Source organism: Perca flavescens, chromosome 2 (genome assembly GCF_004354835.1).
Source record: "Perca flavescens isolate YP-PL-M2 chromosome 2, PFLA_1.0, whole genome shotgun sequence".
Classification (NCBI taxonomy): domain Eukaryota; kingdom Metazoa; phylum Chordata; class Actinopteri; order Perciformes; family Percidae; genus Perca; species Perca flavescens.
In genome coordinates this window covers 1,795,092-1,820,533 of record NC_041332.1, presented here as the reverse complement: position 1 = coordinate 1,820,533, position 25,442 = coordinate 1,795,092, and the positions used below count along the sequence as shown (strand labels likewise).

The 25,442-nt window shown below is 41.1% G+C and overlaps 1 protein-coding gene across 1 annotated transcript; it reads left to right on the top strand.

Annotated features, from left to right (window-relative positions):
- The first annotated feature begins 50 nt into the window (after nt 1–50).
- On the top strand, nt 51–24,975 carry LOC114566984 (spastin-like). Its single transcript, XM_028595861.1, is given in 19 exon segments — nt 51–487; nt 2,840–2,923; nt 4,087–4,170; nt 4,433–4,692; nt 8,699–8,838; nt 10,059–10,152; nt 10,225–10,299; nt 11,997–12,068; nt 12,279–12,354; nt 13,599–13,690; nt 19,999–20,078; nt 20,707–20,735; nt 20,738–20,748; nt 21,951–22,030; nt 22,928–22,998; nt 23,206–23,246; nt 23,826–23,941; nt 23,978–24,035; nt 24,072–24,975. Coding segments are annotated over 19 exon segments (2,580 nt in total). The 5' UTR covers nt 51–192; the 3' UTR covers nt 24,894–24,975.
- Nucleotides 24,976–25,442: the final 467 nt, after the last annotated feature.

Here is a 25,442-nt window from a genome sequence, read left to right as displayed (position 1 = left end):
TAACGGATTTAATGGAGATATTAAACGGGGGAAATCCCTCCCCTCCCTCCGCAGCAGCAGGGGGCGGTATGGGCGGGAACAGCCGTCCGTGTCGGTTTGTAAACACAGAATAAGAAGCGCTTAATCTGAACTGTCGCGGGGGTTCTGTAGTCTGGACTGAACCGGGACCGGTGTGCTGTGATATGGACGTTAATGAGTCCCTGGGGAAGCAGCAGGCGGACCGGTGACGGTGCCGGGAAGCTGGACGTGCTGTGGTCCGTGTCCTACCCGCTGCTGGCCGGGCTGTCCCTGCTCATCCTCCCGCTGCTGTTCTGCTGGCGGCGGAGCCGCAACGCGGCCGCTGTCAGAGCCGAGCGCCGAGCCACGGAGAACCGGGAGCGGGACGGCGGCACCGGGAGCCCGGAGCGAGGCGACCGGGTCCGGAGCCACCACGGGCGGGCCTTCGAGTTCATCTCTGCGGCGCTGAGGATCGATGAGGATGAGCAAGGTAGCTTCTTTCTTCCATTCACACCAAACTCGATTAGCAAATCTATCCTTTTAACTTTTTAAGTTATCATTTAAAAAAAAAAAATTCTATAACTAATCGATTATTTGTGCAGCTCTAGTTATTTTAGACGGAGATCGGTCCCCGGATGACCTAGGGTAAGGGTTACCAAACTTCGTTGGAAAATATACCATTTTAACGTCGTTTTGTTCAATAAACATGTCTTGCATTTTTTGTAAACTTTATAAAATATGCATCGCTTAATGTGTGTGGTGCATGCCGAATGGAAGATGTGACCATGAAGGTTTTGTATCGGTACATGTTGTGCTTGCAATCCCAGCTGCACGTGTTTGTTTCATGCAAAATTAAACCCGAAGATGTTTGCATTGAGTTTGGCGTGGGGAAATCGGAACGAGAAGTGTTCTGATTTTAAAGTGTATTAGTACTAGAGCTGCCACGATTAGTGACAGAAAAATAATTCCCAATTATATTTATAGTGATTAATCGTTAATGTAATTTTTTTTTCATGCAAAAATGGCACATAATGCTGTTTCAGCCTCATGTTAAACCAAATATATTTTGAGTTGTGGACAAAACGACAGGTTTAAAGGCATCATCTTGAACTTTGAGAGACTGGGATGGATATCTTTCACTATTTTCTGACATTTTATAGACCAAAATGAATCAGATAATCTAGAAAACAATCAGCAATAGTAATGTGTGAGTTCAGCTCTGTTATCAAATCTCTTTTCAAGTTTTCAGATAGACTAAAGATGAAGTAAAGGCAGAAAGTTGGAGCCCTATGTTTTTGCCCTTTTGTCATTAGGAGGGACATTACTTGTATCCCCTCCGGGGTTTTCCTTCAAACTTTAGAAGTCATAGTTGCACCTGAGCCGCGTTGTCTTTACCTAACTTTATCTGCTCTAGCTTTTCAAATGTTTTAGACACAGATATGCTGATAATAACGCTCCAAAATTATGTCAAATTGCATATTTTCTTTTATTGAAAAACATCACATTTTCTTGAGGAAAGCCCATTAAACACCTCCGCCATATATGCAAACCCAAGTCTTCAGTAAACCACTGTACTCTGTGTATTTTGTGTTTTAATACGTTGACTTAGTAGTGAGTTGTTGGTGTGTATTAGCAGCCACTAATGTCTGAAAATGTCCTCCAGAGGTTGTAAAGTTAGTCCTCCACAAATCCCCTGAACACATCTAAAGATTAATGAATTAATAATGGCACGACTCGGTAGTTTCAGCCCTACTGCACAGACAGCAGTGTTTGAATCAGGGACTCAGTGTCCTGCAGCTGCTGACTACAACAACACAACAACAACAACAACAACAACAACAACAACAACAACAACACATGTCCGCTGTGACTGATTGATTATTGATCAGCTGTCTGACATGTGACAACATGCAGCAGCTGTCTGCAGGCGACTACTGATTATTTTATCATCGATTAATCTATACGTAATTATCGTGTGTGTGTGTGTGTGTGTGTGTGTGTGTGTGTGTGTGTGTGTGTGTGTGTGTGTGTGTGTGTGTGTGTGTGTGTGTGTGTGTGTGTGTGTGTGTGTGTGTGTGTGTGTCTTTCCAGAATCTGTAGCCTAAAGTTAACTCTACTATTTTTAGACGTAGTGGGTTGTTTGTGATAACAACGTGACCTTAAAAGTGAAAGTCTCTCCGTTGGTTCTCTCATCGGCTCAAAAAGGTCCCCTGCACTCTGGCTGCGTGGCGTGAGCGTGGCGTGAGCGTGGCGTGGCGTGGCGTGGCGTGTGCGTGGCGTGTGCGTGGCGTGTGCGTGGCGTGTGCGTGGCGTGGTGTTTCTGTTGCTGTGAGCGTGGCGTGGCGTGAGCGTGGTGTTTCTGTTGCCGTGTGGAGGCTGCGTGGTGTTTTCTACGTCTTTCCCCACCAGAAAGGTGTCTGACGCGGTGCTGCTGCTAGCCTTGTCTGGACACGTGGATGTTTCCTATTGAAAAAATGAAATAAAATCGTCTTCTTCAACTTCATTTTATCAATATTTTTGTTTGCACATATTTATTTGAAAATGTATTATTTTTAATTACATTTATGTCAAAACCTCGAGACTTTCAAACATCAACATGTCATTTATTAAATGTCTTTGTGTCTAAATGACGTATAAACATCTTTTCATATTCTATTTTTGCCTGGAAACACTTTCAACACGCTGTGTAAGCTCTAACCTGTTAACACCGGAGCCCAAATAAACAAGCTCACGCCACGCAGCCAGTGTGCAGGAGCCCTAAGTGTGTTTTCAAGAGCCGTGCTTTTTGGACGCAGGCAGTTTTGGATGAGCGGTGCGTTTTGATTGGCTGATGTGTTGCCAGGTGACAAGCAGCAGGCGGTGGGCTGGTACCAGCGAGGGATCACCGAGCTGGAGAAAGGCCTGGCCATCCACATCTCAGGACACGGTGAGAACAACACAACAACACAACTACACACCTACACACCTGGGGAGGCTCTCAGGGCTCTAAATGAACACCTGCCTAACCGCCAGATGTGGGTACAAATACATTTTGGCGGGTAACCTTTTAAAGGTACGAGCAAGTCTGGCTGGTGATGAAGAAGCAAACGACTCTGTGTCTGTATGAATCGGCCGGCTGCAGAAATGTTGCCAGACTCATCTGTTTTCCACCAAGACATTAGTGCAGTTTGGTGTATTTTTGGCTTGGCTAGTAATCTTTATCTGGCAACGCTGCCTATAGGCAAGGCAAAGAGAGTTATACCAGATTACATATAAGAAGGACTTCAGATAGATAGATAGATAGATAGATGTATGTATATGTGTGTATATATATATATATATATATATATATATATATATATATATATATATATATATATATATATATATATATATATATATATATATATATATATATATATATATATATATATATATATATATATATATGTGTGTGTATATATGTATATGTGTGTGTGTGTATATATGTATATGTGTACACATACACAGTACAGGCCAAAAGTTTGGACACACCTTCTCATTCAATGAGTTTCCTTTTTATTTTCATGACTATTTACATTGTAGATTCTCACTGAAGGCATCAAAACTATGAATGAACACATATGGAATTATGTACTTAACAAAAAAGTGTGAAATAACTGAAAACATGTCTTATATTTTAGATTCTTCAAAGTAGCCACCCTTTGCTTTTTTTGATAACTCTGCAAACCCTTGGTGTTCTCTCAATGAGCTTCATGAGGTAGTCACCTGAAATGGTTTTACCTTCACAGGTGTGCTTTGTCAGGGTTAATTAGTGGAATTATTTCCCTTATTAATAAAAAAGCAAAGGGTGGCTACTTTGAAGAATCTAAAATATAAGACATGTTTTCAGTTATTTCACACTTTTTTGTTAAGTACATAATTCCATATGTGTTCATTCATAGTTTTGATGCCTTCAGTGAGAATCTACAATGTAAATAGTCATGAAAATAAAAAGGAAACGCATTGAATGAGAAGGTGTGTCCAAACTTTTGGCCTGTACTGTGTATATACCAGATTACATATAAACGGGGCTTTAAATGAACTTTAGTGTTTGTGTGTGTTTTCCAGGAGAGAAGTCGGAGTGCGACCGGCGGCTGCAGAGCAAGATGACAACCAACCTGATCATGGCCAAAGACCGACTCAAGTCTCTGGGTAGGGACACTAGGTCACACGGTGTTATTACTGGGAAAAAAACAGTAAAGTTTATGATTTGTTTTTTTTATGTAAAAACAATACAGAGTAGCACCGCCTGGTGTTATGGAGGCGTATTACGTTTCTCAGCCGCCACATATAGCCGCTATATATATATATATATATATATATATATATATTATATTATATTATATTAGTGCAGCACTATTATTCTTCTCTTTGTGTCTTCTCTCCATGTTGATCTGTGTTGTTGTTGTTGTAGTGGAGGGTCTCTCCGTCTCCGGGGCTCAGGCGGACCTTTACAGCGCCACCTCTAGCCCCGCCCACCGCCAGGCTCCGCTGCGTTCAGGGCCGTCCGGCCGGCCCGGCGCCGTCTCCAGAAAGAGAGACTCTGTTAACCCCGCACCGACCGGCCGCCCGAAGCCTTCCTCCTCCTCCTCCTCCTCCTCTTCCTCGCTGGGTCTTCCTCGCTCCACGCCGCTCGGCCCTCAGCGCCCCCCCGCTGCCCACGGCAACAGCAAGGTCAGTTCACCCATCAAACACATGCACCCTATTCTCAGTACGACTCAGCAAACACATGCACGCTATTCTCAGTACGACTCAGCAAACACATGCACGCTATTCTCAGTACGACTCAGCAAACACATGCACGCTATTCAATTCAATTCAATTTTATTTATAGTATCAAATCATAACATAGGTTATCTCGAGACACTTTACAGATAGAGTAGGTCTAGACCACACTCTATAATTTACAAAGCCCCAACAATTCCAACAATTACAGTAATTCCCTCAAGAGCAAGCAGTGCGAAAGTGGCGAGGAAAAACTCCCTCTTGGGAAGAAACCTCGGACAGACCCAGGCTCTTGGTAGGCGGTGTCTGACGGGCCGGTTGGGGGTGTGATGAACAGTGGCGATAATAGTCACATTAATAATGGAACAGTGACTGGATGTAGCGGGGAGCTGCAGGGTTCAGCAGGAAGCTGCACGTTCTCCAAACGAAATACGCTGGGGGGAAAACATAAGGACTCCGGGGAATAAACTCCCCAGAAGCTAGGATTAGTAACAAGCATTTCTGGGACGGGATACACACAAATAGTAATAGTAAAAGTAATAGAAAGGGAGAGGAGAGAGCAGCTCAGTGTGTCAGAGGAAGGAAGGAAGTCCCCCGGCAGTCTAGAACTATAACAGCGTAACTATAACAGCGTAACTAAGAGAGACAGGTCATAAGGAGAGGTAGCTTTTTCGGGCTTAGAACTCTCCCCCTGCCGGATCGGGCTTGGCTGGCCTGCCTCCCTCTACTTTGTTATGTATTATTAATCTAACAATTATGAAGAGAAGCAGGTGGGCCAGTTAGGTGGACACTGCAACTCCTCACTCCCTAACTATAAGCTTTATCAAATAGAAGAGTTTTAAGTTCATTCTTGAAAGCGATTACAGTTTCTGCCCCCCGAACCCAGATCGGGAGCTGGTTCCATAGGAGAGGAGCCTGGTAGCTGAAGGCTCTGGCTCCCATTCTACTTTTAGAGACTCTAGGTACCACCAGTAACTCTGCATTCTGGGAGCGCAGTGCTCTAGTGGGACAATAAGGTATTAGGAGCTCTTCTAGATATGATGGTGCTAGACCATTTAGAGCTTTGTAGGTCAGGAGAAGGATTTTAAAATCAATCCTGGATTTAACAGGAAGCCAATGCAGAGAAGCTAATACAGGACAGGGCTCGACATTAAGGCTTGTCCGCTTGTCCGGGACAAGTGGATTTTTTGTAGGGCAAGTGGAAGAGAAATTTACTTGCCCCACTGGACAAGTTAAAACTCAAACAAAACGCCATGTTACTTCACGTTATGTGCCACTCATTTTGTCTATGTTACAGAATTGAAACAAATACATATTTTACCCCACAATCCCGGGCAGCGGGTCGCTAACGTTAGACCCAGCCCGCTGTTCAGCTCATTCTCCGATAGCGAAGCAGCATGAAAGCACGGCGAGCTAGCCGGTGTTAGCTTGCTAACTCCACCTTAACGTTACCTCCTCGCCACATCGTTCACCGAAAACAAGCTGAAAACAGATGTCACTCGTGGCGATAGCAATGTGCTTTGTGTGGATGAAGCATTATATACGTTATTATGTGCCACTCATTCCGTTTATGTTACAGATTTTACTTTACCGATTTGAAACAAATACATTAACTAACGTTAGACCCAGCAGCAGTGGGAGAGCGGACTGCTGACGTTAGACCCAGCCCGCTGACGTTAGACCCAGCCCGCTGACGTTAGACCCAGCCCGCTGACGTTAGACCCAGCCCACTGACGTTAGACCCAGCCCACTGTTCAGCTCCTTCTCTGTAAGCGATACAGCATGAAAGCACCGCGGAACCAGCAAGCCAGGCAGCCGGTGTTAGTTAGCTAACGTTAGCATGCTAACTACGCTTTAACGTTACCCCGTCCCCACATCGTTCACAGAAAGCGAGCCGAATAAAGCTGTCACTCGTGGCGATAGAAGTGTGCTTTGTGCGGATGAAGCATGAAGTTAATTTGACTCTTGACGGCTGGCTCTCTGCCTCGTAACGTTACTAGCTGCTCCGCTACTCGTTTGTCCGTCAGTTATTGTAAAACCTCAGCTCTGCGACTTGCAGGATTAAATATCAGGTAATAAATCAACTGTAAAATAGCTACACCTTTTAAAAGGATCCCTTGGTAACTTTCTGCCGGGTAGAAAGTGAAATTGTAGAAAGAAAAAAAAAAAAACGTTAACACCAACATTTAGTGGCAAAATCCATTGTTATGTCTACAAAATTATTTTAGCTATAAGTTCAAGTCACCACCACCTCTGGTCAAAATATTGAATTAGTATCTTAATATATTGAATTAGTATCTCAGAATATAAACAAAGAATATCAAAGTAATGAGAAACTATAAAATATTGACTTGATCTCAATATATTGGCTTAGTATCATAATATATTGACTTAGTAACTCAACATATTGGTTCAGTATCTCAATATATTGACTTAGTAACTCAGAATATTGACTAAGAATCTCAAAGCAATGAGAACATTCAAAATATTGACTTACAATCTCAATATATTGACTCAATATCTCAATATATTGACATAGTAACTTAGAATATTGACTAGGAATCTGAAAGTAATGAGAAACTTTAAAATATTCACTTAGAATCTCAATATATTAACTTCTGCACACCGGCGTGCAAAGTATAACTTTGTATTATGAGTCTGGAGATCCTTTTTTCTTGTTGAAGGGGAAATCTATTCTTGGGACACATTTGTTTCTACTGTTTAAACTGAATTTTATTAATGTTGATAGAGTTTGGATGCTTTCAACAGTTTGTTCAAATTCTGCATTAGCAAAACACAAACAAATTTATAAAATGATAAATCTTTACCCGGACAAGTGACTTTTGTTCATGGACAAGTGAAATGTAAATGTACTTGTCCAGAACGCCCCCCAGTTATTCACATAGCCCACATCATTAGCTGGGCAACCCCCCTACAACCAGCGGTGGAAGGATGACGTACGGCTGTATATTTCATCATTGGTCAGGTTTGGCAGGGGTCCAGAGAAAACTACGACTCGAAAAATATGACTCAGCAAACACATGCACGCTATTATTCTCATACCAACTGTTGCAGCTTTGGAGTCCTATTTTAACGATCTAAGGTCACGGCGTGCAGCGCCTGGTGCAGCTGTGTTTAGGGCGTGTCCAAATCTACTTCTGTTACTTTGATGGCGGTAAAAAGGCTCCGTGTGCCGGGCGCCTGGTCCTAAAGGGTTGTTCTTAGTGTCTTCATTAATCAGAGGTGTGTTTTGGGGCGTAACATGCAATCAACCAATCAGAGATCATCTCCCATTCCCTTTAAAAGCCAGGCGCATTTGGACCTTGGAGCATTGCTGTTATGATGGAGGATTTACACCCTAATATATTTATTTGTAATCATCTGCATGTGTGTGTGCTTTTTGTAACGTGATGTTCACTCTTCTTAGGAAACTATTTAGAAATGTCTCACAATATGCTCTAGCTGGGCTATATGGAGAAAATGTCACAATATTTTTGACCAAATACCTCGATATCGATACAGCAACGATATTGTAGTGTTGACTATTGGTGCGTTCACTAAATATTCACACAATGAGATTTTAGATGGATAATCATCAGTAATGTGGATATAATTACTAAGTGGGTAAAGGTGAATAATAGAACAGTTACAGTCTGGTCAGTTCAGAAAATGGTATAACTTTACTGTAATGCAGCCTTTAGAACCAGGAAAAGACACTTATCATATCATCATATGTATAACATAACATATATATCATATCATGATCTCACGATATCCCAAATCTAAGACGATATCTAGTCTCATATCAAGACATCGATTTAATATCCATATATTGTCCAGCTCTATGATGTTTTGTCTCTAGAAGTGTTTTTATTCAAGAAGGGCAAACAAAATCCCCAAATACTCAATACTTCCAGTCGGAGCCGTGTAACGTGGTGGTCTTCTTCTTCTGCAGGGGAGAACAAGTCGCCGCGGGGTTGTAGTCCGCTCCACCCCCCCGCTGCCCCCACCGCTGGAGAAGAAAGACGTGAAGAAGAACCTGAAGAACGTAGACGGGAAGCTGGCCGACCTCATCCTGAACGAGATCGTGGACAGGTGAGAGGCCTCCACACACACGTTATATATTATTGTATGTTATATATTGCATATTACATGTTATATATTACATATTACACATTATATATTACATATTACACACGTTATATATTACATATTACACATGTTATATAGGTTATATATTACATATTACACATGTTATATATTACATTAAATATTACACATGTTATATATTACATATTACACATGTTATGTAGGTTATATATTACATAATACACGTTATATATTATATATTACACATGTTATATATTACATATTACACACGTTATATATGACATATTACACATGTTATATATTACATATTACACACGTTATATATTATATATTACACGTTATATATTATATATTACATATTACACACATTATATTACATATTACACACGTTATATATGACATATTACACATGTTATATATTACATATTACACACGTTATATATTACATATTACACACGTTATATATTATATATTACACATGTTATATAGGTTATATATTACATATTACACATGTTATATATTACATATTAAATATTACACATGTTATATATTACATATTACACATGTTATGTAGGTTATATATTACATATTACACGTTATATATTATATATTACACGTTATATATTACATATTACACACGTTATATATGACATATTACACATGTTATATATTACATATTACACACGTTATATATTATTTATTACACGTTATATATTATATATTACACACATTATATTACATATTACACACGTTATATATGACATATTACACATGTTATATATTACATATTACACACGTTATATATTACATATTACACACGTTATATATTATATATTACACATGTTATATATTACACACGTTATATATTACATATTACACATGTAATATATTATATATTAAACATGTTTGGGTGGTTTCTGTGTTGTCGCTTCTTTTGATTTATTTTTTTCTGGCTTTTTGACACATTTGTCTCAGTTTTTATGCCATTTGGTCAGGGTTTTTAGGTTCTTGAAGCTTTTTATTGACTTTTTGCGACATTTTTGTGGCTTTTTTAAAAAGTTTTTCAAAATGCATTAAAAAAAGCTTCAAGAACATCAAAAAATCTGTATGTTTTAGGTGTGTGTTTCAGCGCTGTGTGTGTGTGTGTGTGTGTGTGTGTGTGTGTTTTTCAGCGTTGTGTTAATGTGTGTGTGGGTCTGTTTCAGTGGGTCCTCCATCAGGTTTGCAGATGTTGCCGGGCAGGATTTGGCGAAGCAGGCGCTGCAGGAGATAGTCATCCTGCCGGCGCTGAGGCCCGAGGTCAGTTCACACACCAGTAACGTTTAAAAACCAACACGCAGCTGTCGAATAACGTCCTCTCTTCTTCTTCAGCTGTTCACAGGGCTGCGGACTCCAGCCAGAGGACTTCTTCTCTTCGGTCCTCCTGGCAACGGAAAGACCATGCTGGTGAGTCTGAGCTCTCACTGCACGAACAGTTTGACTTCCGACTTGTTAACGAGAACATATGAAGACACAAAGAACCCTGACACACCTTAGCTTAGCATATTAGCATGGCAACATTTGGTACAACTGTCACCATTCACCTCCAATCAACTCTAGTTAGACTGGCAGTCACCCTCCAGACTCCATGTAAATAATCAGGACTTTTAGCCTGTATAGAGCCAGCATATCTCCACCAGACTCCATGTAAATAATCAGGACTTTTAGCGTGTATAGAGCCAGCATATCTCCACCAGACTCTGTGTAAATAATCAGGACTTTTAGTGTGTATAGAGCCAGCATATCTCCACCAGACTCTGTGTAAATAATCAGGACTTTTAGCGTGTATAGAGCCAGCATATCTCCACCAGACCCCATGTAAATAATCAGGACTTTTAGCGTGTATAGAGCCAGCATATCTCCACCAGACCCCATGTAAATAATCAGGACTTTTAGTGTGTATAGAGCCAGCATATCTCCACCAGACCCCATGTAAATAATCAGGACTTTTAGCCTGTATAGAGCCAGCATATCTCCACCAGACTCCATGTAAATAATCAGGACTTTTAGCGTGTATAGAGCCAGCATATCTCCACCAGACTCTGTGTAAATAATCAGGACTTTTAGTGTGTATAGAGCCAGCATATCTCCACCAGACTCTGTGTAAATAATCAGGACTTTTAGCGTGTATAGAGCCAGCATATCTCCACCAGACCCCATGTAAATAATCAGGACTTTTAGCGTGTATAGAGCCAGCATATCTCCACCAGACCCCATGTAAATAATCAGGACTTTTAGTGTGTATAGAGCCAGCATATCTCCACCAGACCCCATGTAAATAATCAGGACTTTTAGCGTGTATAGAGCCAGCATATCTCCACCAGACTCCATGTAAATAATCAGGACTTTTAGTGTGTATAGAGCCACATATCTCCACCAGACTCCATGTAAATAATCAGGACTTTTAGCGTGTATAGAGCCAGCATATCTCCACCAGACCCCATGTAAATAATCAGGACTTTTAGTGTGTATAGAGCCAGCATATCTCCACCAGACTCCATGTAAATAATCAGGACTTTTAGCGTGTATAGAGCCAGCATATCTCCACCAGACCCCATGTAAATAATCAGGACTTTTAGCGTGTATAGAGCCAGCATATCTCCACCAGACTCCATGTAAATAATCAGGACTTTTATCGTGTATAGAGCCAGCATATCTCCACCAGACTCCATGTAAATAATCAGGACTTTTAGCGTGTATAAAGCCAGCATATCTCCACATGTAAATGGGTGAATTAAGGGTTTATTTCAACCAAACCAGAGTGGTGATTGTTGGAACAGTGGAAAGATGGAGTCTGGTGGAGTTTGGTGATGGTGATTTCGGGGCTGTTTCATGTTAAACTAAAAGGATCTTACTCTTTAACTAAAAGGTCTATCTCTGTAGGGATCCATCCCATAATGTTGTCAGACACTTAGAATAACAATCTGAGTCTGTCAGCAGCAACAACAGAACGTGTAGTGGACTCTAACTGCTGCTGAACATTAGTCCTGTAGGGTTACATTACAGCTCGGTTAATACTGGACCAGTTTCAGACACTCAGACACACAAACATGGAGACAGAGAGTCCAAGTGTAACTTAAAATGCTTTCTTATATCAACTACAGGCTAAAGCTGTGGCAGCCGAGTCCAACGCCACCTTCTTCAACATCAGCGCAGCCAGCTTAACTTCCAAATACGTAAGAACTGTCTCAGGGGTCAGCAGTCAGGGTTTAGGGTGACCTAAATCTAATGTGTGTGTGTGTGTGTGTGTGTGTGTGTGTGTGTGTGTGTGTGTGTGTGTGTGTGTGTGTGTGTGTGTGTGTGTGTGTGTGTGTGTGTGTGTGTGTGTGTGTGTGTGTGTGTGTGTGTGTGTGTGTGTGTGTGTGTGTGTGTGTGTGTGTCTCCAGGTGGGTGAAGGAGAGAAGCTGGTCCGAGCTCTGTTCTCCGTGGCCAGAGAGCTGCATCCCTCCATCATCTTCATCGGTAACTCTTCCTCCTTTCATGCTTTTATGTAAAAGTGAACGTGGTTTAGTACCATATGACCTGGACTAAAGCCAGCAAGTATTCTTAGTCGACTAACACTTATAGGATTTAGTCGACTAATCGATTAGTTGATTTAATCGACAGAGCTGTGAGCTTTGAGAGGTGGTTAAGACTAGAAAAGCACAATATAAATGTAGTTAATTAACCATCTGTAAAACTGAGTTTCTCCACAATTAATCCTGCAAAAGCACTTCTTTAAATCTTGTGTTTACCATAAATGTGATCAGAAGTTTCTTGGAAATAAGTAATTAAGCATGAATAAGCATAAAAAATGACTAATGGACTAAAGAAATCTTAGTCGACTAAGACCAAAACGACCGATTAGTCGACTAATCGACTAAGAGGTGGCAGCTCTAGGATCCAGATTAGAGAGATTCCTTCAGACTGAAGTGAGATGTGTTGTTCTTCACGTCCCATATTTACAGGGGAACTTTCCAAAGGTCTGTGTTCCCATCAGTCACTTATTCAAACTGGACTGAAGGATTGCATCGCCAGTTTGCATATTAAATTGTCAACTGCAAAATCAAATTGAATTGCCATTTAAATCAAGAGGCCAAAACAACATCCGTAACTCAGACACAAAAACAGAGAGAGAGAGAACAAGGTCCAGGTTCAACACACAAGGTAGATCCCAAGATGTCTCAGAGTTGTGATGTCTGTTGTGTGTCTGTGTCCAGATGAAGTGGACAGTCTGTCTGTTGTGTGTCTGTGTCCAGATGAAGTGGACAGCCTGTCTGTTGTGTGTCTGTGTCCAGATGAAGTGGACAGCCTGTCTGTTGTGTGTCTGTGTCCAGATGAAGTGGACAGCCTGTCTGTTGTGTGTCTGTGTCCAGATGAAGTGGACAGTCTGTCTGTTGTGTGTCTGTGTCCAGATGAAGTGGACAGTCTGTCTGTTGTGTGTCTGTGTCCAGATGAAGTGGACAGTCTGTCTGTTGTGTGTCTGTGTCCAGATGAAGTGGACAGTCTGTCTGTTGTGTGTCTGTGTCCAGATGAAGTGGACAGTCTGTCTGTTGTGTGTCTGTGTCCAGATGAAGTGGACAGTCTGTCTGTTGTGTGTCTGTGTCCAGATGAAGTGGACAGTCTGTCTGTTGTGTGTCTGTGTCCAGATGAAGTGGACAGTCTGTCTGTTGTGTGTCTGTGTCCAGATGAAGTGGACAGCCTGTCTGTTGTGTGTCTGTGTCCAGATGAAGTGGACAGTCTGCTGTGTGAACGAAGGGAGGGTGAGCATGACGCCAGCCGGCGCCTGAAGACAGAATTCCTCATCGAGTTTGACGGGGTAAGTTGACCAGTTACCTGGAAGTAAAGGCGCTGACACTGGGGTTGGGGGGTAATTAGGGGTGGTACGGTTCATGAAAAAACACCCATACTGCTCGGTTCTCTAGTCTCGGTTCTCTAGTCTCGGTTCGCTAGTCTCGGTTCGCTAGTCTCGGTTCGCTAGTCTCGGTTCGCTAGTCTCGGTTCTCTAGTCTCGGTTCTCTAGTCTCGGTTCTCTAGTCTCGGTTCTCTAGTCTCGGTTCTCTTGTCTCGGTTCGCTTGTCTCGGTTCGCTTGTCTCGGTTCTCTAGTCTCGGTTCTCTAGTCTCGGTTCTCTAGTCTCGGTTCGCTAGTCTCGGTTCGCTAGTCTCGGTTCGCTAGTCTCGGTTCTCTAGTCTCGGTTCTCTAGTCTCGGTTCGCTAGTCTCGGTTCGCTAGTCTCGGTTCTCTAGTCTCGGTTCGCTTGTCTCGGTTCGCTTGTCTCGGTTCGCTAGTCTCGGTTCTCTAGTCTCGGTTCTCTAGTCTCGGTTCTCTAGACTCGGTTCGCTAGTCTCGGTTCGCTAGTCTCGGTTCGCTTGTCTCGGTTCTCTAGTCTCGGTTCGCTAGTCTCGGTTCTCTAGTCTCGGTTCGCTTGTCTCGGTTCGCTTGTCTCGGTTCGCTTGTCTCGGTTCTCTAGTCTCGGTTCTCTAGTCTCGGTTCGCTAGTCTCGGTTCGCTAGTCTCGGTTCGCTTGTCTCGGTTCTCTAGTCTCGGTTCTCTAGTCTCGGTTCTCTAGTCTCGGTTCTCTATTCTCGGTTCTCTATTCTCGGTTCTCTATTCTCGGTTCTCTATTCTCGGTTCTCTATTCTCGGTTCTCTAGTCTCGGTTCTCTAGTCTCGGTTCGCTAGTCTCGGTTCTCTATTCTCTAGTCTCGGTTCTCTAGTCTCTTCGCTAGTCTCGGTTCTCTATTCTCCCGTTCTCTGATTGGACGATCGGTTCTGGCTGGTCCCTAATTTCAAAACAGACTGTCATGGCGGCTCGTTCAGAATCCGATCTCATATTGGACTAAAATAGTTTCACCGAAACGTGTTTCTGAAAACATTTTAAGCGAGAAATAGGCCGTGCAGTTGCTGAATCTGTCTTCATTTCAGATCAACAAAGGTCAGTTTAGAAGATTTTACTCAGAGACACCGAGCCGACCGCTCCTCAAGTGGAGTAGGGTGCCACTGCTATAGGTCACGTCTATATACGTCTAATGTCATGTCTATAGACAGTATATAATGTCATGTCTATAGACAGTATATAATGTCATGTCCATAGACAGTATATAATGTCATGTCTATAGACAGTATATAATGTCATGGCTATAGACAGTATATAATGTCATGTCTATAGACAGTATATAATGTCATGGCTATAGACAGTATATAATGTCATGTCTATAGACAGTATATAATGTCATGTCTATAGACAGTATATGTCCATAAACCGTATATAACGTCATGTCCAGTATATAACGTCATGTCCATAAACCGTATATAACGTCATGTCCAGTATATAACGTCATGTCCATAGACAGTATATAATGTCATGTCCATAGACAGTATATAACGTCATGTCCAGTATATAACGTCATGTCCATAGACAGTATATAATGTCATATCCATAGACAGTATATAATGTCATGTCCATAGACAGTATATAACGTCATGTCCGTAGACAGTATATAACGTCATGTCCAGTATATAACGTCATGTCCATAGACAGTATATAACGTCATGTCCAGTATATAACGTCATGTCCATAGACAGTATATAACGTCATGTCCAGTATATAACGTCATGTCCATAGACAGTATATAACGTCATGTCCAGTATATAACGTCATGTCCATAGACAGTATATAATGTCATGTCCATAGACAGTATATAACGTCATGTCCAGTATATAACGTCATGTCCATAGACAGTATATAATGTCATATCCATAGACAGTATATAATGTCATGTCCATAGACAGTATATAACGTCATGTCCATAGACAGTATATAATGTCATGTCTATAGACAGTATATAATGTCATGTCCATAGACAGTATATAACGTCATGTCCATAGACAGTATATAATGTCATGTCCATAGACAGTATATAACGTCATGTCCATAGACAGTATATAATGTCATGTCCATAGACGGTATATAATGTCATGTCCATAGACAGTATATGACATGTCCATAGACGGTATATAATGTCATGTCCATAGACAGTATATAATGTCATGTCTATAGACAGTATATAATGTCATGTCCATAGACAGTATATAATGTCATGTCTATAGACAGTATATAATGTCATGTCTATAGACAGTATATAACGTCATGTCCATGGACAGTATATAATGTCATGTCTATAGACAGTATATAATGTCATGTCCATAGACGGTATATAATGTCATGTCTGTAGACAGTATATAATGTCATGTCTGTAGACAGTATATAATGTCATGTCCATAAACCGTATATAATGTCATGTCCATAGACAGTATATAATGTCATGTCCATAGACAGTATATAACGTCATGTCCATAGACAGTATATAATGTCATGTCTATAGACAGTATATAATGTCATGTCTATAGACAGTATATAACGTCATGTCCATAGACAGTATATAACGTCATGTCCATAGACAGTATATAACGTCATGTCCATAGACAGTATATAATGTCATGTCCATAGACAGTATATAATGTCATGTCCAGTATATAACGTCATGTCCATAGACAGTATATAATGTCATGTCCATAGACAGTATATAACGTCATGTCCAGTATATAACGTCATGTCCATAGACAGTATATAATGTCATATCCATAGACAGTATATAATGTCATGTCCATAGACAGTATATAACGTCATGTCCATAGACAGTATATAATGTCATGGCTATAGACAGTATATAATGTCATGTCCATAGACAGTATATAACGTCATGTCCATAGACAGTATATAATGTCATGTCCATAGACGGTATATAATGTCATGTCCATAGACAGTATATGACATGTCCATAGACAGTATATAATGTCATGTCTATAGACAGTATATAATGTCATGTCTATAGACAGTATATAATGTCATGTCTATAGACAGTATATAATGTCATGTCTATAGACAGTATATAATGTCATGTCCATAGACAGTATATAATGTCATGTCTATACAGTATATAATGTCATGTCTATAGACAGTATATAATGTCATGTCCATAGACAGTATATAACGTCATGTCCATAGACAGTATATAACGTCATGTCCATAGACAGTATATAATGTCATGTCTATAGACAGTATATAATGTCATGTCTATAGACAGTATATAACGTCATGTCCATAGACAGTATATAACGTCATGTCCATAGACAGTATATAACGTCATGTCCATAGACAGTATATAACGTCATGTCCATAGACAGTATATAACGTCATGTCCATAGACAGTCAGACGTCATGTCCATAGACAGTATATAATGTCATGTCCATAGACAGTATATAATGTCATGTCTATAGACAGTATATAACGTCATGTCTATAGACAGTATATAATGTCATGTCCATAGACAGTATATAACGTCATGTCCATAGACAGTATATAACGTCATGTCCATAGACAGTATATAATGTCATGTCCATAGACAGTATATAACGTCATGTCCATAGACAGTATATAACGTCATGTCCATAGACAGTATATAACGTCATGTCCATAGACAGTATATAATATCATGTCCATAGACAGTATATGACATGTCCATAGACGGTATATAATGTCATGTCCATAGACAGTATATAATATCATGTCCATAGACAGTATATGACATGTCTATAGACAGTATATAACGTCATGTCCATAGACAGTATATAACGTCATGTCCATAGACAGTATATAACGTCATGTCCATAGACAGTATATAATATCATGTCCATAGACAGTATATAACGTCATGTCCATAGACAGTATATAATATCATGTCCATAGACAGTATATAACGTCATGTCCATAGACAGTATATAACGTCATGTCCATAGACAGTATATAACGTCATGTCCATAGACAGTATATAATATCATGTCCATAGACAGTATATAATATCATGTCCATAGACAGTATATAACGTCATGTCCATAGACAGTATATAATATCATGTCCATAGACAGTATATAACGTCATGTCCATAGACAGTATATAATATCATGTCCATAGACAGTATATAATATCATGTCCATAGACAGTATATAATATCATGTCCATAGACAGTATATAACGTCATGTCCATAGACAGTATATAATATCATGTCCATAGACAGTATATAATGGTATATAAAGTTTGGGTTTCCGTAGCAGCCAGGCGCTTGTTGTGTTGCAGCCATGGAGCACAGTAAGCAGCGCTCTACTCTGGCTTTATTTTATGTTGAAAAAGCTGTAAAACTGCAAACCACCGTTGAATTAAAATAAAACTTTCCTCTTATTTGTGAAATAAGCATATGACCCGTTTCAACTCCACCACTCAAAGAATCGAGAATCGATAACAACCGGAATCGAAAGGAAGAATCGGAATTGGAATCCGACGCGTTAAAATCCAAACGATGCCCAACCCTAATACCGCGGGGTCTTAAAAATAACAACGGTATCCGTTTCAGTACCGTCATTAAAGAAAATGCAACGCACTTATACAGGAGACAAGGATTACATATTAAATCTAATGTATGTAATGATGTGAGCTTGTCATCACGTGACAGTGTGGAGGAGGAAGTAGTTGTTATGTTATTATTGTTCCAGTATTCGTGTTTGGGATTCAGTTTCTGAACGCTGCACAAGCCAACCGTTTGGTGATGCCTTCTGAGCCTTAGGTCATCATTTTTAATTAGTCACGGTGATACCGTATACCGCGGTAAAATAGGCAGGAGGATGGGCCCAACCCTAGTTGACCCACGAGCCGATAATCGGCCGTCTGACAGTCTGGCGAGGTCGGTGACTCGAGTCTGTTCGGTGTGTCCCGTGCCGTCGCCGGAGGAGGAGGAGGAGGAGGAGGAGGAGGAGCCGTGGGCCTTCATTTGGGATGATTTGACTTGTTGAATCGGCCAGTGGGCAGTCGGACTCAATGACCCATCTGATTGGTGGAGAGCTAACCAGGAAACGAGGCGCGGGATGAGCGTGACGAACAGCCTCTCAAAATCTGATGAAGATCTGTTACACTGACCTTTGTTGATCTGAGATGAAGACAGATTCAGCAACTGCATCACAGCCTATTTCTCTCTTCAGATGTTTTCAGAAACACGTTTCGGGGAACTATTTCAGTACAATATGAGATTTTTATGCCATTAATATTTTTCATTAATTCATCTTTCCAGAACTCAACGAGTAATCGTGTTAAGTTATCGTGATTTCAATATTGACCGAAATAATCGGGATTATATTTTTTTCCATAGTCGAGCAGCCCTAACACAAACTTATATATTTATTCACCTCTATTCACACACACAATGAGGCATATTTTCTGTTGTGATTGAACTGTATTTGTTGAGTTACTATATAGGCCAACTTTGATCTTGACATATAGAGATCAAAGGCTGAGCATTCTGCAGCAAATAACAATAAACCCACTATTAATGACATTATCTTAATAACAATAAACCCACTATTAATTACATTATCTTAATAACAATAAACCCACTATTAATTACATTATCTTAATAACAATAAACCCACTATTAATTACATTATCTTAATAACAATAAACCCACTATTAATTACATTATCTTAATGCAGTGTGACTACTTCAGCATGGAAATAATGCTCCTCCAATACAAACCAGGGCGAGGGCGTTCAGCAATCGCTATCGAATCAACAGCCACGTGCAATTTAGGTGAAGATTACAAACGATGAAAATCACCAGATAACTTAATTTAAATTTGCAAGACCAGGGTTAAATGAACTGACAACAGAAGTGATACGACTTACAGTTCTCAAGAACGTACACACACCATCTCAACTGGCTAGTTACCCTCGCGTGTCTATTCTCCCACATGCACTCTACCAATGCAGCCCCTATTTCTGATACCATGGGGGGCAGAAATGTTGCCATGGGGGGCCACCGCGGTCAAATCAACATAGAGGAAACACTGGGTTCGGCCGAATACTGAATCCACTGGTTGAGATTGTGCTGACTCCTCCTCCCATCCTCAGTCCATGAATACAGTGAACACATGAATGAAGTAAACAGAGACTGTCCTGAACACAGCCTGAGACTGACCCCGCATACTGCTGTGCTTGACTGATAGTAAACTGTGTTTCAGGTCCAGTCGGGTGGTGAGGAGAGGGTTCTGGTGATGGGAGCCACCAACCGGCCGCAGGAACTGGACCAAGCTGCTCTCAGGTCAGATTCAGGACTCAGTCCTTTTAACGTTAGGGTTAGGGAACTGGACCAAGCTGCTCTCAGGTCAGATTCAGGACTCAGTCCTTTTAACGTTAGGGTTAGGGAACTGGACCAAGCTGCTCTCAGGTCAGATTCAGGACTCAGTCCTCTTAACGTTAGGGTTAGGGAACTGGACCAAGCTGCTCTCAGGTCAGATTCAGGACTCAGTCCTCTTAACGTTAGGGTTAGGGAACTGGACCAAGCTGCTCTCAGGTCAGATTCAGGACTCAGTCCTCTTAACGTTAGGGTTAGGGAACTGGATACTTTTTAGGGACCGACTTTCCTTAAAGCTGTTCTGCTGTCAGACTGAGGCTCCATCACGCCAGAGCAGGGGGAATGAGAGGGTGAGCAGGGGGAATGAGAGGGTGAGCAGGGGGAATGAGAGGGTGAGCAGGGGAATGAGAGGGGGTGAGCAGGGGAATGAGAGGGGTGAGCAGGGGAATGAGAGGGTGAGCAGGGGGAATGAGAGGGTGAGCAGGGGGAATGAGAGGGTGAGCAGGGGGAATGAGAGGGTGAGCAGGGGGAATGAGAGGGTGAGCAGGGGAATGATAGAGATGTATCCTGATGTGTGTCTGGTGTGTGTCTGCAGGAGGTTCTCTAAGAGGGTGAGCAGGGGGAACCAGGAGAGGAGGTGAGTGTGTCTGTGTGTGTGTGCAGGAGGTGTGTGTGTGTGTGTGTGTGTGTGTGTGTGTGTGTGTGTGTGTGTGTGTGTGTGTGTGTGTGTGTGTGTGTGTGTGTGTGTGTGTGTGTGTCTCTACTGTTGGTGGGAACGCCAGGGTTCATACATTTTGAAAAAAACTGGAAAAAATGCAAATTCCAGGCCTGGAAAGGTTTTGGAGAAGTCATGGAATTGTTTTTTTAACACAGCATAATAATATGTGATTAATAATAATTTGTGATTAATAATAATTTGTGATTAATAATATGTGATTAATAATAATATGTGATTAATAATAATAATGTGATTAATAATAATAATAATATGTTATTAATAATAAAATGTGATTAATAATAATAATGTGATTAATAATAATATGTGATTAATAATAAAATGTGATTAATAATAATAATGTGATTAATAATAATATGTGATTAATAATAATAATATGTGATTAATAATATTGTGATTAATAATAATATGTGATTAATAATATGTGATTAATAATAATAATGTGATTAATAATAATAATGTGATTTAATAATAATATGTGATTAATAAATGTATTTTCACGTGGTCTTAACCTCAGCGTTGTATTCAGGGAGAGATATTAAGAATCCCTCTATGAACCACAGACATTATCATTCATTTATAGTTAAACCTCTGAGGGTCAACTCTAACACTGATTAGTATTCTTATTGGAGAATGTCGACTGACATTTTCAGGAACACATAGTCATGGAAATTTGCCAAAAAGTCATGAAAATTTGCCAAAAAGTCATGAAAATTTGCCAAAAAGTCATGGAAATTTGCCAAAAGTCATGGAAATTTGCCAAAAAGTCATGAAAATTTGCCAAAAAGTCATGAAAATTTGCAAAAAAGTCATGGAAATTTGCAAAAAAGTCATGGAAATTTGCCAAAAAGTCATGAAAATTTGCCAAAAAGTCATGGAAATTTGCCAAAAGTCATGGAAATTTGCCAAAAAGTCATGAAAATTTGCCAAAAAGTCATGAAAATTTGCCAAAATGTCATGGAAATTTGCCAAAAAGTCATAAAACTTTGCCAAAAAGTCATGGAAAAGTATTGGTTATAATGCGTATGAACCCTGACTTGCCAACTGTAGAGACGTCCCCTACCGTTGGTGGGTCTGACTGAACCTGATTCTGTTTATTTCAGACTCGCCTCAGTCTGCTGAAGAACCTTCTAGAGAAACACAGCAGCCCGCTGACGCAGCGAGAGCTCCAACAGCTCGCCAGGTTCACCACACTCAGAACCAGAATATTCTGTTAATGTCATTTAGCAGCTGGACTCGCCCTTTCTTCTGTTTCCCTCACCTTTTTCCTTCTTTTGGTCACTTTTTGGGACATTTAATCCCTTTTTTTCAGCATTTTTGTCCTTTTTTCTGACGTTTTTGACGCTTTGTGTTTGTGTCTGTTTCTGATTGGTTGACGTTGTGTTTGTGTCTGTTTCTGATTGGTTGACGTTGTATTTGTGTCTGTTTCTGATTGGTTGACGTTGTGTTTGTGTCTGTTTGATTGGTTGACGTTGTGTTTGTGTCTGTTTCTGATTGGTTGACGTTGTATTTGTGTCGGTTTCTGATAAGTTGACGTTGTATTTGTGTCTGTTTCTGATTGGTTGACGTTGTATTTGTATCTGTTTCAGATTGGTTGACGTTGTGTTTGTGTCTGTTTGATTGGTTGACGTTGTGTTTGTGTCTGTTTGATTGGTTGACGTTGTGTTTGTCTGTTTCTGATTGGTTGACGTGTTTGTGTCGGTTTTTGATTGGTTTGCGTTGTGTTTGTGTCTGTTTCTGATTGGTTGACGTTGTTTGTGTTTGTTTCTGATTGGTTGACGTTGTGTTTGTGTCTGTTTCTGATTGGTTTATGTTGTGTTTGTTTCTGATTGGTTGACGTTGTGTTTGTCTGTTTCTGATTGGTTTATGTTGTGTTTGTGTCTGATTGGTTGACGTTGTGTTTGTCTGTTTCTGATTGGTTGACGTTGTGTTTGTGTCGGTTTTTGATTGGTTTGCGTTGTGTTTGTGTCTGTTTCTGATTGGTTGACGTTGTTTGTGTTTGTTTCTGATTAGTTGACGTTGTGTTTGTGTCTGTTTGATTGGTTTACGTTGTGTTTGTGTCTATTTCTGATTGGTTTAGAATGACAGAGGGCTACTCCGGCAGCGACCTCACCTCATTGGCTAAAGACGCCTCCCTGGGACCAATCAGAGGTGAGATACGATAGTTACAAGTATCAGACCTTAGAAGTCGGTAGACTGTGTTTAATTTAAACTTATAAAGTATTTTATTATTGCAGCGGCAGGTCTCTGTGTGTCAGACCACGGGAACAGTTGGCCCCGTGTTGGTTTTAAAACTGAGAAAGTTATTTGTGTGTGTGTGTGTGTGTGTGTGTGTGTGTGTGTGTGTGTGTTTTGCAGAGCTGCATCCAGAACAACTGAGGAAAATGGAGGCCAGTGAGGTGAGTTCACTCCCCTCCAGGTAATGTTGAAATTAAAAAGTTACTGAGAACAACAGTCTCTGAGACTGGTCCAGTATGATCAGATCTCAGATTATTGAGTGTGTCTGACAACATTATGGGATGGATCCCTACAGAGATAGTTAAAGTTAAAGAGTAAGATCCTTTTAGTTTAACATGAAACAGCCCCGAAATCACCATCACCAAACTCCACCAGACTCCATGTAAATAATCAGGACTTTTAGCGTGTATAGAGCCAGCATATCTCCACCAGACTCCATGTAAATAATCAGGACTTTTAGCGTGTATAGAGCCAGCATATCTCCACATGTAAATGGGTGAATTAAGGGTTTATTTCAACCAAACCAGAGTGGTGATTGTTGGAACAGTGGATAGATGAACCAAGACGGCTTTTGGTAGTTTATTTAGTTTCTGTCCACTTTGAATGAAGTGTGTTTTACGATGATAAAAGTCCTGATTATTTACATGGAGTCTGGTGGAGTTTGGTGATGCTGTCCCTCTGAAGTAGAGCAGCAGCCAGGGTGAGTGTCTCCACTAACCGTCCCTCTGTCTCCTCTGAAGGTGAGGAACATCTGTTTCCGAGACTTCGTGGAGTCTCTGATGAAGATCAAGAGGAGCGTCGGTGCTCAGACCCTGGAGCTGTACACTCGCTGGAACAGAGACTACGGAGACACCACATCTGGATGACGTCTCGGAGGCTACAGAGACACCACAGCTGGAACAGAGACTACAGAGACACCACAGCTGGATCAGAGACTACGGAGACACCACATCTGGATGACGTCTCGGAGGCTACAGAGACACCACAGCTGGAACAGAGACTACAGAGACATCACAGCTGGATCAGAGACTACAGAGACACCACAGCTGGAACAGAGACTACAGAGACACCACAGCTGGAACAAAGACTACAGAGACACCACAGCTGGAACAGAGACTACAGAGACACCACAGCTGGAACAGAGACTACAGAGACACCACAGCTGGAACAAAGACTACGGAGACACCACAGCTGGAACAAAGACTACAGAGACACCACAGCTGGAACAGAGACTACGGAGACACCACAGCTGGAACAAAGACTACGGAGACACCACAGCTGGAACAAAGACTACAGAGACACCACAGCTGGAACAAAGACTACGGAGACACCACAGCTGGAACAAAGACTACGGAGACACCACAGCTGGAACAGAGACTACGGAGACACCACAGCTGGAACAAAGACTACAGAGACACCACAGCTGGAACAAAGACTACAGAGACACCACAGCTGGATCAGAGACTACGGAGACACCACAGCTGGATCAGAGACTACGGAGACACCACAGCTGGAACAGAGACTACGGAGACACCACAGCTGGAACAGAGACTATGGAGACACCACAGCTGGAACAAAGACTACAGAGACACCACAGCTGGATCAGAGACTACAGAGACACCACAGCTGGAACAAAGACTACAGAGACACCACAGCTGGAACAGAGACTACAGAGACACCACAGCTGGAACAGAGACTACGGAGACACCACAGCTGGATCAGAGACTACAGAGACACCACAGCTGGAACAGAGACTACAGAGACACCACAGCTGGATCAGAGACTACAGAGACACCACAGCTGGATGAGCTCACACACTTTCTGATCTAAAACCTCTGTTTATGTACTTTTGCAAGAATGTTTCTACAAAAATAAAGACTCCTCCTCTGATATCTGTCTTTTTTTCTGATGTCCAAACTGTCCACTGATTCTCACCCATCCAGCTGTTTAACTGATTTAAATCCAACCAGGTGATCAAGGTGATCCTGAGAAATCATCACCTGATTTTTTGGCTTTCACCTTCATACGTTTTGGTCGCTTTTCCAATTAACCAACTCCTCCCGGATCAAGATTAACACTTTTTCATGTTTATGTTGCTTATTCCCCACGTTATGCTTGCCTTTTTTCTACGTTTTTGTCACTTATTTCAAAGTTTGTGGCACTTTTGTCCATTAACACCAGTATATTCACCACTAGACCTATTTAGTTGAACTAGTTTTACACTTATTTTTTTGGAATTAATGGTCAATAAACCTCATTTATATGACCTTTTCAAATTTTTGTGTAAGAAAAAAGCAGAAATGAAGAATGCTTTTTGACTAAAGGTTAAGATCAGAGGAATGAAGGTAATGGATCAT